Source organism: Hibiscus syriacus, unplaced genomic scaffold (genome assembly GCF_006381635.1).
Source record: "Hibiscus syriacus cultivar Baekdansim isolate YM2019G1 unplaced genomic scaffold, ASM638163v2 tig00117026_pilon, whole genome shotgun sequence".
NCBI classification, from domain to species: domain Eukaryota; kingdom Viridiplantae; phylum Streptophyta; class Magnoliopsida; order Malvales; family Malvaceae; genus Hibiscus; species Hibiscus syriacus.
This window is the reverse complement of record NW_024063529.1, coordinates 637,912-652,921: the sequence shown is the minus strand read 5'-3', so window position 1 is coordinate 652,921 and position 15,010 is coordinate 637,912. Positions and strand designations below refer to the sequence as shown.

Sequence of the window (15,010 nt, the reverse complement as noted above, 5' to 3'; positions counted from 1 at the left end):
TTAGAGACAATATTATTACAAATTAGCAATAATTAAGTGGTCAACAATATAATTTATCCTAATAAAAGTTTCACAAATAATATTAAAATAAATATATGTATTCCATTTTTTTTCAAAATAAGTTTACTTCAAAAATACAAACATCACTTTTAACCTTGTATCGAATTTTATTTTGAAGCTGTAAGAATAATGAATACGTATTCATTGAATTATAATTAGAACCAACTAGTACAAATCACAGATGAATGGATGGATAATCGAAATAGTTGGACATAACTCACTTAAGATAAGACTTGATTAGAATAAAATTTAGATTAAAAAATCACACATTCATAAAATTATACAATATAAAATTCGAACCTACACGCTAGGGCATGTAATGTAATAAACTCTAGTTTGTATAGAGGCCAAGGGAACAATACACTGTTTATTTAAAGGTGAGATGTTAAGCCAATCTCACATTCCCCATCACAAGTACAAAATACCCTTTTTCATTTGAAAACATCTTTAATTATACGAAAATACTTTAAGTTTTGTTAAGAAACAAAGTAAAACATCCGTAAATTTAAAGGTATTTTCTACTCGCCCTTCTTAGTTGCCTTGGGGGTTGGAAGGGTACCAAAGACTCTGTCCCATAATGCTGAAGTTATACCGTAGCCCTTATCTTGAATCTTAAAGTGATGACTCATGTGAGCCTTCTGCAATCAAACCATGCAAATACACTTTTGTTAATTAATCATTTTCATCTAAATAGTCTTTTCGGAGCATTGTGACTCAACGTTTCATTTTGAGACAAAAGGTGTTGTTTTAGACCGTTAACAATTTGTTAACTAGCGATTTTCATCTACGAAAAGATCTTTTTATCTCATAATGAAACATTAGGGGTCAAACTACTCTAAAAAGAATATGAGCCAAAATAGCTATTTAATCAAATGTTATGAACATTTTTTAACATTATACTGAGAGAAAAAATAATGTTAGTATCTAAACTGAATAGGTAGTATTATTAGTTATCTAGATTAACTAATATCATGATACTAAATTAAACTATAGGAACTAAGTTTTTAATTTAATCATAGGGACTAAAATTGTGATTTAACCTAAAAAATTTACTGACAATGATTGAGAAGTGATGAACTAGAAAGAAGAAAAATGTTGTGGGTTACCTTAATGGCTTTAAGGTATTGATTGGTAGGCTGGCCATGGTGTAAGTAGTAATGGGTCAAATCATAAATAACATATCCAATCACTCCACCTCCATACAAAGCTGGTCTTGTGGATTGAGTGAACCACAATCCATACATGAACCAGAGCTGGTAAAATAAGAGTATTGATGTTAATCCGAAACGTCCGAACTTGAAATCTCATAAAGATAAAGCTTGATCAAAATATATTTTAACGAAAAAAATTAGCATTATAAATCTGAATCTGATACAGAAGTAATAAAATACAAGTATAATGCTAAAATTATTTTTCAACGTGTGTAGAGATTTATCCACTATTTATTTTTTAGTATTGTAGATCATAACATTTCGATTTGTGTTTAAATTGACTCTGGTGGATAAAAATTTTAGTGGACTAATTATCAATCTATGTTGTTGACGTGACATTTTTACGTGTGTCCAATTATTGACGTAATATATGTTACATCATCCAAATGATGGGATATAAGTTACTTCACCAAAAAATGATGATATGACATGTTTCACGTCAACAATTGACATGTGAAAAAATATCACATCAACAATATAAGTTGAATCTTAATCAACTATGGATTTTCATTTAACAAAATCTATTTTGACCAATAATTGAAATGTTGAAGACTAAGATGTTAAAAAAGGGGATACAATGACTATTTATACGGAGTAATTTTATGATTATGTCTCATGTATATACGTACCAAAGCGGCTAGTACAGAAACTCCGGTTGGTGGAATAACATGGCGTGAGCCATCCATGGGGAACTTGTGGTGGCAACCATGCATGAGAAAGTGAAAGGTGTTTGCCCTGCATCATCAAAGTTTTCCAATAAAATTATTACGTTATTCTACCATGCAAAAAGTAACTTTTTTTGTGAACCTACAAAAGCATTTGTACGTGAATATGTTTTAAAAAAAGGTTATTCATGATTTAGTCCCTGAATTATATTATTTTTCACTTTGGTACTTCAATTATCGTTTTTGGCTTAGTTTATCTAAAATGTTGACCACATTAAAAAAAACTCAATGTCAACCAATAAGAACGTGTCACAAGTCTACTTATATATGTCATGAAATCATTTATCAAGTTCAGCGTTTTATTAGTTGACATCAATCACGAAACCAAGGGCTTTAGGCCCTAAAATGATAAAATTACTTATAGATCCCTTTATATACTATAAATTTATAAATTAATACATGGTAGAATTGTATTTTGGCTCCCAAAATAATAAAATTGTAACGTTATAAACTAATACAATTATAAAAATATATTTTTGACTCCTATGAATATTTATAATTCAATTTCACCCTTTTCCAAAGACAAAATCCTGATTTTCCCCCTAGTTGGCATGCAGTTTTCCTTTTATGAAAACGTCGTCAACATTTTGGGATAAATTAGGATAAAACGATAATTCAAGTATCGAAGTAGACCAGAAAAAGTTTAGGCACCAAATTTTAAAAAATCATTAATTTTCAAGGGCTAAATTGAATATTAAACCTTTAAAAGCTTAGTAGAGTAAGAACTTACAAATAACTCTTTGTATTCATGTGGAAAAGGAAACGGTGAAAACAGTACTCAGCGAATGACCACACGAGACATCCCAGAAAAGACATGTAGACCACTTGGGGAAGTGTATGCCCCATGTTGTATGACATTGTGATGCACCAAAATGCAATCGGCAGCCAAAACGCAGGGATTGCCCACCACACGGTCCGGGTGTTCATCTGCATCCAAGCCAAAACAAGCGAGCATGTTCTCGTGTCCGATCCAAATCGACCCGAAACCTAACCCAAAACCGGATTTTCAAGAATAATACCTCCAAAAAATCGCTCTCGAAATAGCGAGGACTTCCCTCGGTGAGAACAGGTTGGTAAGCCCACTCCTGGTACGCATCTCCAAGGTGACCGACCTGTCAGTCACAAACTCCCAACATAAATCGTAAAACAGACGTGAAAGATATTAAATGATCGAAAATCGAAGATTGTGGAAGCACCTGGAGTGCAATGGGTTTGCTCATGTCAACAGTGAACCCCTTTCCACCCATCTTTTGCAATAGGTTAAAAATAAGATTTGAAGTGATGAATTGAGAAGCTTTTGGGGTATTATTTATAGGAATTGAGGGTGTTAACTTATTGGAGAATTTCTCTAATTTCTTATTCTTTAATATTCTTTTTTTTTCTTCATAAGCAGTTTGGTCAGAGGAAGTTTCTGTCGTGACTTTGATTTCAACATTTGGCTTAGCAGTCGTAGATGATAAATTATTGTTATTAAGACGTGGGAGTTGGTGTTAGCTTTTGAATCATGCACAAATGTATATATTTTTTAAAAAAAACAAAGAATTTAGTTTTTGATTATTTTTTCATCATTTTGATACTTAAATTCAATCTCAACAATGGGATTGTAATTCAAAGTCTAATGATATAAGTCAAGTCATATACATAAATGAAAGTATGACCTTTTCTTTACGGAAAATTGACTTTTTACTATAAAAGTTTTAATAATATTTTTAGTATTTTTATTTTTAATAATTTATTTTTTATATTTAGTATCTTTTATATTTAATATTTTAATAATTTTTATATTTTAAATTTAAATAACTTTTTAATTTTAATTCTTTTCTTAAAAATTAAACAAGTATTTAAACTTTATAAAAAAAATAATTAGATACATCATCATCCATTGTGGACCACCCCTCTTAGCATTATAGATTATCATGTTAGTATCATGAATCATCACGTCATCATCCATAATGGATTATTATGTTAACATTGTAGACTGGCATCATAAATCGCAACTTTATCATTGTAATGGTCAACGTTACTTTTTGTTAGTTAAATTGTCATATTTATTTTCTCAATTTAAAAACCTTATTAGATGTAAAATAAATTCAAGAACCACATTAATTAGTATTTTAGATACCATTAAATAAAAAAAATCAAAACATGTAGCCTCAAGTTTAATTATATCTCTAACCATGTTCATGATTGATTTAAATAATTTTCCTTTAAATATAAACTTTTAAATCACTAATCAACTTAAAATTAGGAAGACAACACATGATGTTCTTAAATTATAACTTTCATTCTGAATTGATTATTAAACTTTAACATATTTTATATCATTTTTAAACTAAAACATTTATTCTGAATTGATCTGTAAACATTAAAATATTTGTAATTTTGCGAGTTACTTGGTCCTAGTAAAAATATCTACATCAACAGGGAAAATCTAGTTTGTTTGTTGTGTTGAATTTTCTTGGCAATTGCATTATTGCAGTTGGTGGTAGGACTTGAATATTCATGGCAACTTACACAGAACACACCATTGTCAAACAAATATAGATGCCGGTCAAGCAATGGAATATGAAGTGATGGAATTTTGACCAAATGATACGTCGGAGTTACTTTTGGGTTATGTGATTTTTTATCTCATCCATTATAAAATATTAATTTTCTAGTAACAGAAATTTGAATCAGTCAATTAGAAACAAATGCAAAAAATAAACATGAATATTAAATAAAAATGAAGTAAAATAATCAATTGAATTTGAATTTAATTGGTATTAATATTTTTGGATTAACTTGAATGACAAGATTAGAGCATTTTTAAGAATGCAATTTCATCTAATTGAAGGGTTTGGAAATACAAGTGATTAAGGGATTTGTTATTCTCCTTAAAGGTCTCGGGTTGGCAGAGATATGAGCGTTTATTGATAATTGGTTTGAGAGTCTTTGAACATATATCACCTTATATTCATCCCAGATTTATAAAAAAAAATTAAGAAAATAAAATAGAGTGAAATAATATAATTGCATTTGGTTTTGAACAGTATTGTGTATGATTTCATATATAATATTATGGAATTAAATTAATTATTTTATAGACAAATAATATCACATAACATGGGCGGAGGGTAGTCGCCTCTAATATTTAGGTTCAATTGTTTTTTAGTTTTTTTCTAGTTCTAAAACAAGATAAATTAAACTTTGATTTGTTTTTTTATTAAATTATTTTTTTAGGTCATCTTAGTTTTAAAACTAGTGAAATTAAGCATTGGTTCCTTAATTTGTTTGGTCAAATTACTTTTTGGTCCCTTTTAACTTTGAAATCTAAAGGTAAGTAAAACTCGATTCGACTTAAACATTAATTTTTTTTACTCAACTTGACTCGTAATTTCATAAACTCAACTCGACTAAAAAATTTCATGTTCAAGTCAAGTTATAAATAAGACTTGAATAACTTAATAATTTTAATAATTTGTAGATTGATTTTCAAGTTAGAACCGAGTCTCTAAACTCTACATGATATATGCATAGCGCGTGCACACACACATACATATGAAATAGGATCATGTTACGCAATGTAAAAATATTTTAGGTTTACACGATTTAGGACCGTTGGATGAGTGAAAATATATGGTTGATATTAACAATAGGAAATGTGAAGATATTCACTGAAAAAAATGAGTTGACAGGTGTCGTTTTGCACATCAAAATAAATTCTTTATTCTTGAATAAAATAAAGAAAATTAAATATAGTATAGGAGAAGTAAGAGTCGATCCCATAGAGACTAAGGGAGCCGATGATATTCTTGGCTTTTAATTTTGACATTGGGCATGAATTTAAGTAAAATAAATAAAATGGGGGATTTTGTAGTTGAAGAATAAAATCAAGGAAAAAAAGAAGATTTAAAGGAAATAAAAGAAAGGTAGATAAAAGAAGGTAAAACTCAATTGATTAAATCAACCATAGGCATTCGCTCTGGCTTAAATTATTCGAATCATCAAAGTAGATTTACCCTTCGGGATTTACGTCGGTTACTTTGTCTACAAGGACAAATCCTTGCGACTAACTTGTATACCGAATACGCAAGTGCAACTCTTAGATCTCGAATTTGGAAATTAATCTAATCAACATTAATTGTTGTAGATCAAGAACCACTTAAGCGCATAAAAATCGACTTGGATAGTTGTTTCTATACAAACTATTTCCTATCTTAATTCTCGCTTAGCAACAATTTGCTAGTTGTGTTTCCAGTAAGTTTATTTGTTATCAATTAGTCAATTCTTCATCCCACATGTTTAATCGCAACAAAATTTTGACCATCAACTATCTTTTGTTTTGAAAAATTGTTTGATTTGAAATAAGTGCAAAAGAAATTGAGAAATATATCCGAAGTTACTTAGGTGCTTTTCAATTCTCACATTAGAGGTCATCGATTTAGCCCTCGACTTAAAAGAAAATTAGCTAAGCATGACCAAAGTCATACTTAGCATTTAAAAACAAAGCTTAAAAGAAAATAACAAAGAAAGAAATTTTATAAAAAGAAAGAAAAGAAAGAAATGTTTTATTATTCGAGATATGAAAAATAACTAACCCGATGTGAGTATTTATAGCCTTCTAAACCCTTGAAATACTAAAGATAATTCTAAGAAAATATAAAAAACAATTATTTAAATTAAATCCTAAAAATAAAAAAGATAAATCCTAAAACTTGAATTTTAAATTGCTTGAAATGCTCAGTCGTTCGTCCACCTTCTAGAAGCTGCTGATTGGATGCTACTAACTGGATCATGTAAAAGTTGCTGACTCACTACCACATCAGCATTCTATGCCCACTATTCCAGCCTTGATTTCAAAACAAAAAATGCAATTTTCGGGCCTTTTTAGCACATTTTCCAGAAGTCATTACCCTGCACAGAAAGCACATAAAAACATCCAAATCAATAATAAACATGAATAAACAAAGAGCATTTAAGCACAAAATAAACACTAGTCAAATTCTCCCTCACTTATCTAATACTTATCCTCAAGCATTTCTCAATCAACATACTAAATCCATAGGTTGTCATTCCTTAACTCATATCATAATCTGATTGCCCCAATAAACCATAATTAAGAAAAGAATTAAAACTTAGAAAGTAATCAAGCAAGTTGCAAAGCTAGGAAATAAACGAAAGAAGACATTCCAATGGCTACTAATCTCATGATGCACAACTTGATTACCTCACAAAGGACTCATTCATTCGCTCTCTAAAAGTAATTAAGGACAAGAAACACTCAAGCCAAAGCAAGTTAATGCATAACCATAAGCTTGTAATGTGATCTAATCTCCACCACTTAAAAAAAAATTCAATGCAAGAGTCAAGAGGTCTTTAATCAGGTTGTAATGTGGCTAAGGTTTGGGTAGGGAAATTAAAACAAGAGATCAATTTAAAATTGTCAAAGCAAGAGATCAAAACAATTAAGAACAATCCACGAACTAACATGAAGTACATGAAAATTAAAACAAGGAAAAAGAATAGATGAAAGACAATTAAAACAATAAATTTTTCCTTTTTTCATTCGAACAAAAGGGTTGTTTTTTTCTGTTGTTCGAAAAAGTGCATTGTTCACTATTTTTTCTTTTTGAAACTATTTTTTTCATTGAACATGATTTTCCATCAATTATTTTTATGCTTTTTTGCTGTTTCTTTTCGAACTGAATCCTCTTTTTTTCATGGAACAAAAAATGGTCTCAAGTCTCGGCAAGGGTAAGAAAAAAAAAAGAAAGATTAAAGAAAAGGCTTCAGGTTCGATGAGGTGAAAATTAAAGAAAATGGAAATTCATCTCAAACTTGGTTCATGAAGGGATAAATTAAAATGTAGGCTTTTTGATTAGGGTAGAGAAAATGGTTAATCATAATGCCTCTATCATTCAAAAGCATCGAATTCATTATGCATGTAGTCTCAAAAAGAATCAAATAACAAGTTCTAGAATGCAACAACAACGCTTGGCACACTCAAGGAAACAAATAGCAAGATTGAAACAAAGAATTCATGCTCATTAGGCTCAAGTCTCACCAAAATAGGTTCAATGAATCAAGAGAATGCATCAATTCAACCAATATACCATGAAATATAATTTTTTTTGAGAAATTAACTTGCTAAACCAACGAACCATCATGCATTCAACGTCAATTCAAAGAGAAATTAGATAATTCATTGGAAAACAATCAAATTACTTAACAAATTAAGAAAATGGGCAACCAATCGATCAAGCATATCAATATCAAAATATTCAATTTTAAGCATGCAACAAGCGAGGAAAAATCTAGCATGCTGTCCTGCCCCTCACTTAAGTCATTTTGTCCCAAAACGTAATCAAAATTAAAATACAAAGGAGAGGGAAAAAGAATACTTCCCAATTTAATGATGACACAACTGCGGCCGCGTCGAGATGATCCCAGTCGTAGGTAGGATAAAATCTTGACAAGATTGGATTCGATAGAGGCAAGGTGACCTTGGACGCCTTGCATTTTTCTCGCACGTCCGGTTGCGTGCTAGTTGCCAGTGTCGATGGAGGATCACTCTCCTCATAAAGACACGCTCATGGCATGGCATGATGGTTTCGGGAGGCACAATGTGTGGAGCAAAAGGTGTTCCATCGAGAAGTCTCATTGAATCCAAGCACCTAGAGTCCAAAGCATCCATAGGTGTTTTTCAATTCTTGCATTAGAATTGAGTCATCGCTTTATCCCCCGATTTGAAAGAAAATTAGTTAAGCATGACCAAAGTCATAATAAGCATTTTAGAAACAAAGTTTAAAAGAAAATAACAAAGAAAGAAATTTTATAAAAAGAAAGAAAAGAAAGAAATGTTTTATTATTCGAGATATAAAAAATGGCTTACCCGAGGTGGGTATTTGTAGCCTTCTAAAACCTTAGAAATACTAAAGATAATCCTAAGAAAATAAAAAGATAATTATTTAAATTTAAATCCTAAAAATAAAAAGATAAATCCTAAAACTTGAATTTTAAATTGCTTGAAATTCTTGGTCTTTCATCCACCTTCTGGAAGCTGCTGACTAGACGTTGCTGACTGGGTCTTATAGAAGTTGCTGACTCACTGCTATGTCAGTATGTCATGCCCTCTATTCCATCCTTTATTACAGAACAAAAAATACAGTTTTTGACCCTTTTAAACATATTTTCTATAAGTCATTTCCCTGCACAAAAAGCACATAAAAATGTCAAAGTCAGTAATAAAGATGAACAAACAAAGAGCATTTAAGGACAAAAAAAAACACTAGTCACGAGTCAATTTCAGTCATCTATTTTCACTCACCAATGGTCTTGAAGCCGTGTAAAACTAAAGAGTTTTACATTGTGTAAGTGGAACCTAACAATTCGACTTGACTCGAATTGAATTTCATAAAATTGACTCCACTCGACGTGAAAAAAATTTCAAATGAAATTTGAGTTATAAAATAAGACTTGTCAACTAGACTAAATTTAACATTTTTAACTCGATTCGATTGAATAGTCACCCCTACCCTAACTCATTTTTTAGTTTAAATTCTTCTTAGGTCCCTATTAGTGTCATAATTAAACAAATTAACGCTCACCCCTCGTTTTGATCATCATTGCTCCTTTTTTCATCCTCTTTGCAAAATATTTTTAACGTGCAACCGATTTTGATTCATTGATATTTATTCATTTTACGTTAAAATACGTGAATCTCATCTCATGATAGATATAATAATAAATTTAAAATTTTTGAAAATAATAATAATAAATTTTGATTATTATTATATTTTTTCGTTTCCAAATAAGCCCTTGTCTGCTAAATTAGTATCTCTGACCATTTCTTGTGGAATATTGACTATGGAGCGTTGGTATTAATGGGAATGAAGAAAAATATATACATATCATTGGAGAATAAACAAGTCATTTACTTCCAAGTTGTGGGGTTGTTAGTCTGCGGAGACCACACATTCAAATTATAGATGACACGGATTGTAACGAAAACTGCGAAACAAAGTGGAGAGAAATTTGGGCATTTGACCTTTCTTTCGTGTGGAATATTTGAACATGCACATATCATAGAAACATGTCCGAGATTTGGATCCACTTCACTGCCTGTTTCACAATCACATTGCATCACCAAAGGGTCGGTTAAACATTTATGGTAAATTATAAATTTGGTAATTGAACTTTCATACGATTCCTATTTTACGTATCGTACTTTCAAAATTTTCAATTTTCTCACTCAGTTTTTGGATTGAACTTTTTTTGTCACTCCACCGTTATATCACTAACAGCTCGCTGACATGGAATATTTTAATATTAAACATGACACATCAAATTTCCACATAACAATAATAAGGGTAAATTACAAATTTGATAACAAACTTTCGTATGATTCTTATTTTACTCACTATACTTTCAAACTTTTCAATTTTATCACTCAGTTTTATGGATTGAACTTTTTTTGTCACTCCACCGTTATATCACTAACAGCTCGTTGACGTGGAATATTTTAATATTAAACATGACACATCAAATTTCCACATAACAATAATAAGGGTAAATTACAAATTTGATAACAGAACTTTTGTATGATTCTTATTTTACTCACTATACTTTCAAACTTTTCAATTTGATCACTCAACTTTATAGATTGAGTTTTTGGTCGGGGTTAGACGAACGAACGCAAGGTGGCCGAAAAATAGGTTCAAACTACTTACCCAACAGTTGACGACGGAGACAACGACGATGAGAGGGCAAACCAATTAGATTTTGGTCAGAAATAGGAGAGGACTTCAGTAGTGGTGGTGGTGAGACGAATGGACGGCTTGGGTGGCCGAAAATTGATGAAAATCGATGGCAAGCTTTGGTTTCCAGACAAACCTTCAATGGTTTCTGTACGACGAACGATGGGGAGCCTTGACGATCGGCCACCAGGGTTTTAGTTGCAGTGGCCTGACGCTCACACCGGTACTGGCGGTGACGGTCACCGTTCAACAGCAATGGATATCAATTACGGACAGCGGTAGACAATCGTTGGCGATGAAAAGTTTAATAACAGAGTGACCAAAAAATCAATCTATAAAGTGGAGTGAGTAAAATAGGAATTATATGAAAATTCAGTTATCAAATTTGTAAGTTACCTTTTTTTACATGTCATGTAACACCCTAAACCCAATGTGTTAACTAGGATGGCAAACGGGTACAATTTCGTGGATTCCGCACTACACCCGCTCCAATTGGGGCGGGGATGGGTATAATTTTAGTGAGTAGTGGGTGGGTGTGGATTTAGAAAGTGGTACCCGTCGCGGGTAGTGGGCGGGTAATGGGTTTGACACCTTACCCGCCCTGCATCCGCCCGCCCCATATCCGCTCGCCCAGCTAAATATCCATTACATTTTGGACTATTATGAATTTAGGTGTAATTTTAGAGACTAAATTATAAATCCTAATATTGTATAAGATATAACTTGTTATTTAACCAAATATTAGGGATAAGTTAAGTTTATGCATAATTGTTTTCCTTTCAAACCTCTCATTAGTCATTACTGCGCTGATCTTCAAAGGCAGTTGGGTTCTACGTATTTCTCAGTTTCATCTGTTACTATCAAGTTTCTGCCGATCTTCAAATGATATTGGATTTTGTGGTATTTTTGGTATAAAGGATTCACTGTCTTAGGATATTGGAATGGATTGCATGATAAAATACTTGTTTTTTTAGTTAAAATGTCAAAATCTTATATCAATCTGCATGCATTGATACTGGTTGAAACAGATCAAAACTTATCGAAACTGTGGAAACGTACTGAAATTCATATTGGAATGGAGTTTAGACTACTTGATATCAGTTTAGGGAAAAATGAGTAAGTACTAGTTTTATTTATGTGTTTGTTGCTTATGTATAACTTAAGTTTGCTGTCAAGTGGGTCTAGCTGGGTAGTGGGTGTGGGGATGAATTTGAGAATGTACCTGTGTGGGCGGGTGTGGATAGAAAATTTTTATCCATCATGGGTGGTGGGCGGGTGGTGGATTGAAAAATATTAGATGAGTATGGGAGGAGGGGTATCCGCACCCGACCCGCCCGTTTGTCATCCCTAGTGTTAACACTAGGCTTAAAGTGTCACATCCGGCCCAAGAGGGACCCAAAAATCCATAAAATAAAAATTTTGTTAACTTAAGACCTCTAAAAAACATATTTCAGATAAAATACAAAACATTTGACAGTTGAGATAGTTAATATACAAAATGCGGAGCTCCAACTCTTTCATGATCCAAAAATATATATATATAACAGTTCAAAATATATAACCAGACATCAGACTGAATACATATATATACAACCCCAAGTATACATGGTATGCACATATCCCCTAAAAGAATTCAGAATTGTGCTCTGCTAGTCAAGATGCTAGAATTCCTCATCGATGTGCTCCTTGGATCTACTATCAGCTATCGAAATCCTTAAAATGGTAATCAACTAAGGTATCAGCTACAAGAGCCTAGTAATGTATGATTATTCAAAGAAACTCATAACAATAAATTTAGAAAGTAAGCAAAAAATGTTATACAAACGTCATTAAAATTTTAATCTTACTTAGAGTATCTTGTTTTCGAGCTTTTGTTAACCTTATTGAACTTACTTGTCATCCCTCTATCGATGATATCACGGGTCTCTTACCAGACATACCTTATTTCAACTGATATTCAAATATAATATTTTGCAACTCATAAATTTTGGTGTTACCTCGTACGATACATCACCTTGCTTATAATTGAGTGTATATCTTGTACAATACATCACCACTTTCATATTTAGATGTATACTCCGTACGATACATCATCTTGCTTGTATTTGGGTGTGTATCTCGTACAATACATCACCACCTTTATATTTAGATGTGTACCATGTACGATACATAATCTGCTTGTAGTTGGGTGTGTATCATATACAATACATTACCACCTTCATATTTAGATGTGTACCCCATACGATACATCATCTTGTTATAGTTGGGCGTGTATCCCGTACAATACATCACCACCTTCATATTTAGATGTGTACCCCGTAGGATACATCATCTTGCTTGTAGTTGGGTGTGTATCCCTTACAATACATCACCAATTTCGTATATAGATGGTACATCATCTTGCTTGTAGTTGGGTGTGTATCACATACAATACATCACCACCTTCATATTTAGATGTGTACCTCGTATGATACATCATCTTATTGTAGTTGGATGTGTATCCCGTACAATACATCACCATATTCATATTTAGATGTATACCCCGTACGATACATCATCTTGCTATATATGGGTGTGTATCCCATACAATACATCACCACCTTCATATTTAGTTATGTAGCTCGTACGATACATCATATTGCTATAGTTGGGTGTGTATCATGTACAATACATCACCACTTTATTTAAAATTCTAGAACCATTTTGAAACTACCTCGAAAGAAATCAAATCGATTAGATTTAAAGAATATAATTTTTTGGAGAATTTATGAACCTTAGGGATTATATTACAGATGTTGAATTCATAAGATCCATTTAAAAACATTTACTATTTATTATCAATTAACGATTTTATCCCGCGTGATATTTTTTTCTAGCAATAAGCTCAAAGACTTACTCTCAAAGGTTTGATTTTTCAACCTAGAATATGTTACACTAAACAAGTTCCAACCTAAAATATGGTTTCACTAAACAAGTTTCAACCTAAAATATGGTTGCAACCTAAAACAAACAGGTTCCTAACTTATAAATCAATGGTTTTCTATATCCAAACCCCAAAACAAATCACTAATTACGTACAACATGCTTCCAACTTACTAACCCATATATTATGATTTACATGGGTGTTCAGAGAATAGAAACACATTATCTCAACTTTGGTTACTATAAGAAAAAACTCCCTACTTCCTCCTTCAAGCTTTCTCATTCCCTTTAGCTTGAGAAGGTTCCTTCACTTCAAAATGAAATCATCAAATAATACACATATAAGAATACTCAAGGATAATAAACAAAAATTAAGCACTTCATTCTTTTGAACCTCCTTCACTCTTTTTATTTTCATTCAAACCCATCAAACCTTAGATGGATACTATCCCCAAGACATGGAGATCCACTACTTAGAATAAAATTTAAGCAATAAGGAGATCGATTCTTACCTTAGTAATATTTTCTATGGCTACGTGGTTTCAAACAAGAAGAGTATGAAAAGATGGAAAAATAGAAGAGAAAAGAAGAATGAAGATGATGATGATGAGTTTTTCTCTCTCTTCTCATTTCTTTTTCTATAAACCATAATTATCTTCACTCTTCTAGAATCACTCTAGATTTTTCTTTACTAAAGGATTAATCACAAAATAAATCCTCCTCTTTTTGTTCTACTTTCACTTTCACTATTTAATTTAATCAAATTATGTATTGGTCCGGGTCTACTCGGGTATCAACCTAAAGTTCTTTGGCAGTTACATGTCATAGCATATGTGCCTTTTAACGATTAAAAAAATATTTCTCTAAGCCACGTCATAACGGCTTGAGAAGTTTTACGGCTGAGTGACCAAAAAAACTAAATCTATATAGTTGAGTGAGCAAATTGAAAATTTTGAAAGTATGGTGAGTAAAATAGGAATCGTATGAAAGTTCAGTTACCAAATTTCTAATTTACCCAAACATTTAATCCCTCAATAACTTCATTTCAGTCAGCAAAAGTAAATACACATCAGATCGCCTTCGAAAAAAAATATGGCCATCCCTGAGTGATGATTTCAGAGTTCCTCAAAACAAATCCCTTCCTTTCCCTCAAAACAAATCCCTATTCTTTTCCCCACCTCAGTGGCTTTTCTAATTTTACTATTTCATTTGTTTAAACACTTCCAAACGCAACTATTTGAATACAGATAATAAATAACTATTGGATGGGTTCAAATAACTATTTTCTAGCTTTGGTACGTTTTCATTGAATCTCGGAGGAGGAGAGTCTGCTGCAATTAGTGCTACCGATTCC

General features: G+C 31.8%; 1 protein-coding gene across 1 annotated transcript; it reads right to left on the bottom strand.

Annotated features, from left to right (window-relative positions):
• Positions 1–412: 412 nt before the first annotated feature.
• Positions 413–3,324, bottom strand: LOC120196065 (dihydroceramide fatty acyl 2-hydroxylase FAH1-like). Its single transcript, XM_039197956.1, has 6 exons — positions 3,193–3,324; positions 3,016–3,108; positions 2,727–2,923; positions 1,901–2,006; positions 1,167–1,313; positions 413–698 (listed from the first exon to the last, which is right to left on the bottom strand). The coding sequence occupies exons 1-6, from the start codon at positions 3,241–3,243 to the stop codon at positions 579–581; spliced, it is 714 nt and encodes a 237-aa protein (XP_039053887.1). The 5' UTR covers positions 3,244–3,324; the 3' UTR covers positions 413–578.
• Between the last annotated feature and the right edge of the window lie 11,686 nt (positions 3,325–15,010).

What these genes read in the sequence shown, in the direction of transcription:
- LOC120196065 (XM_039197956.1), bottom strand. Translation starts at nt 3,243, where the DNA reads ATGGGTGGAAAGGGGTTCACTGTTGACATGAGCAAACCCATTGCACTC. An exon ending in ATGAATACAAAGAGTTATTT is followed by an intron (nt 2,007 to 2,726) that starts GTAAGTTCTTAC and finishes TTGATGATGCAG; the next exon opens with GGCAAACACCTTTCACTTTC. An exon ending in TTTCTGTACTAGCCGCTTTG is followed by an intron (nt 1,314 to 1,900) that starts GTACGTATATAC and finishes TTATTTTACCAG; the next exon opens with CTCTGGTTCATGTATGGATT.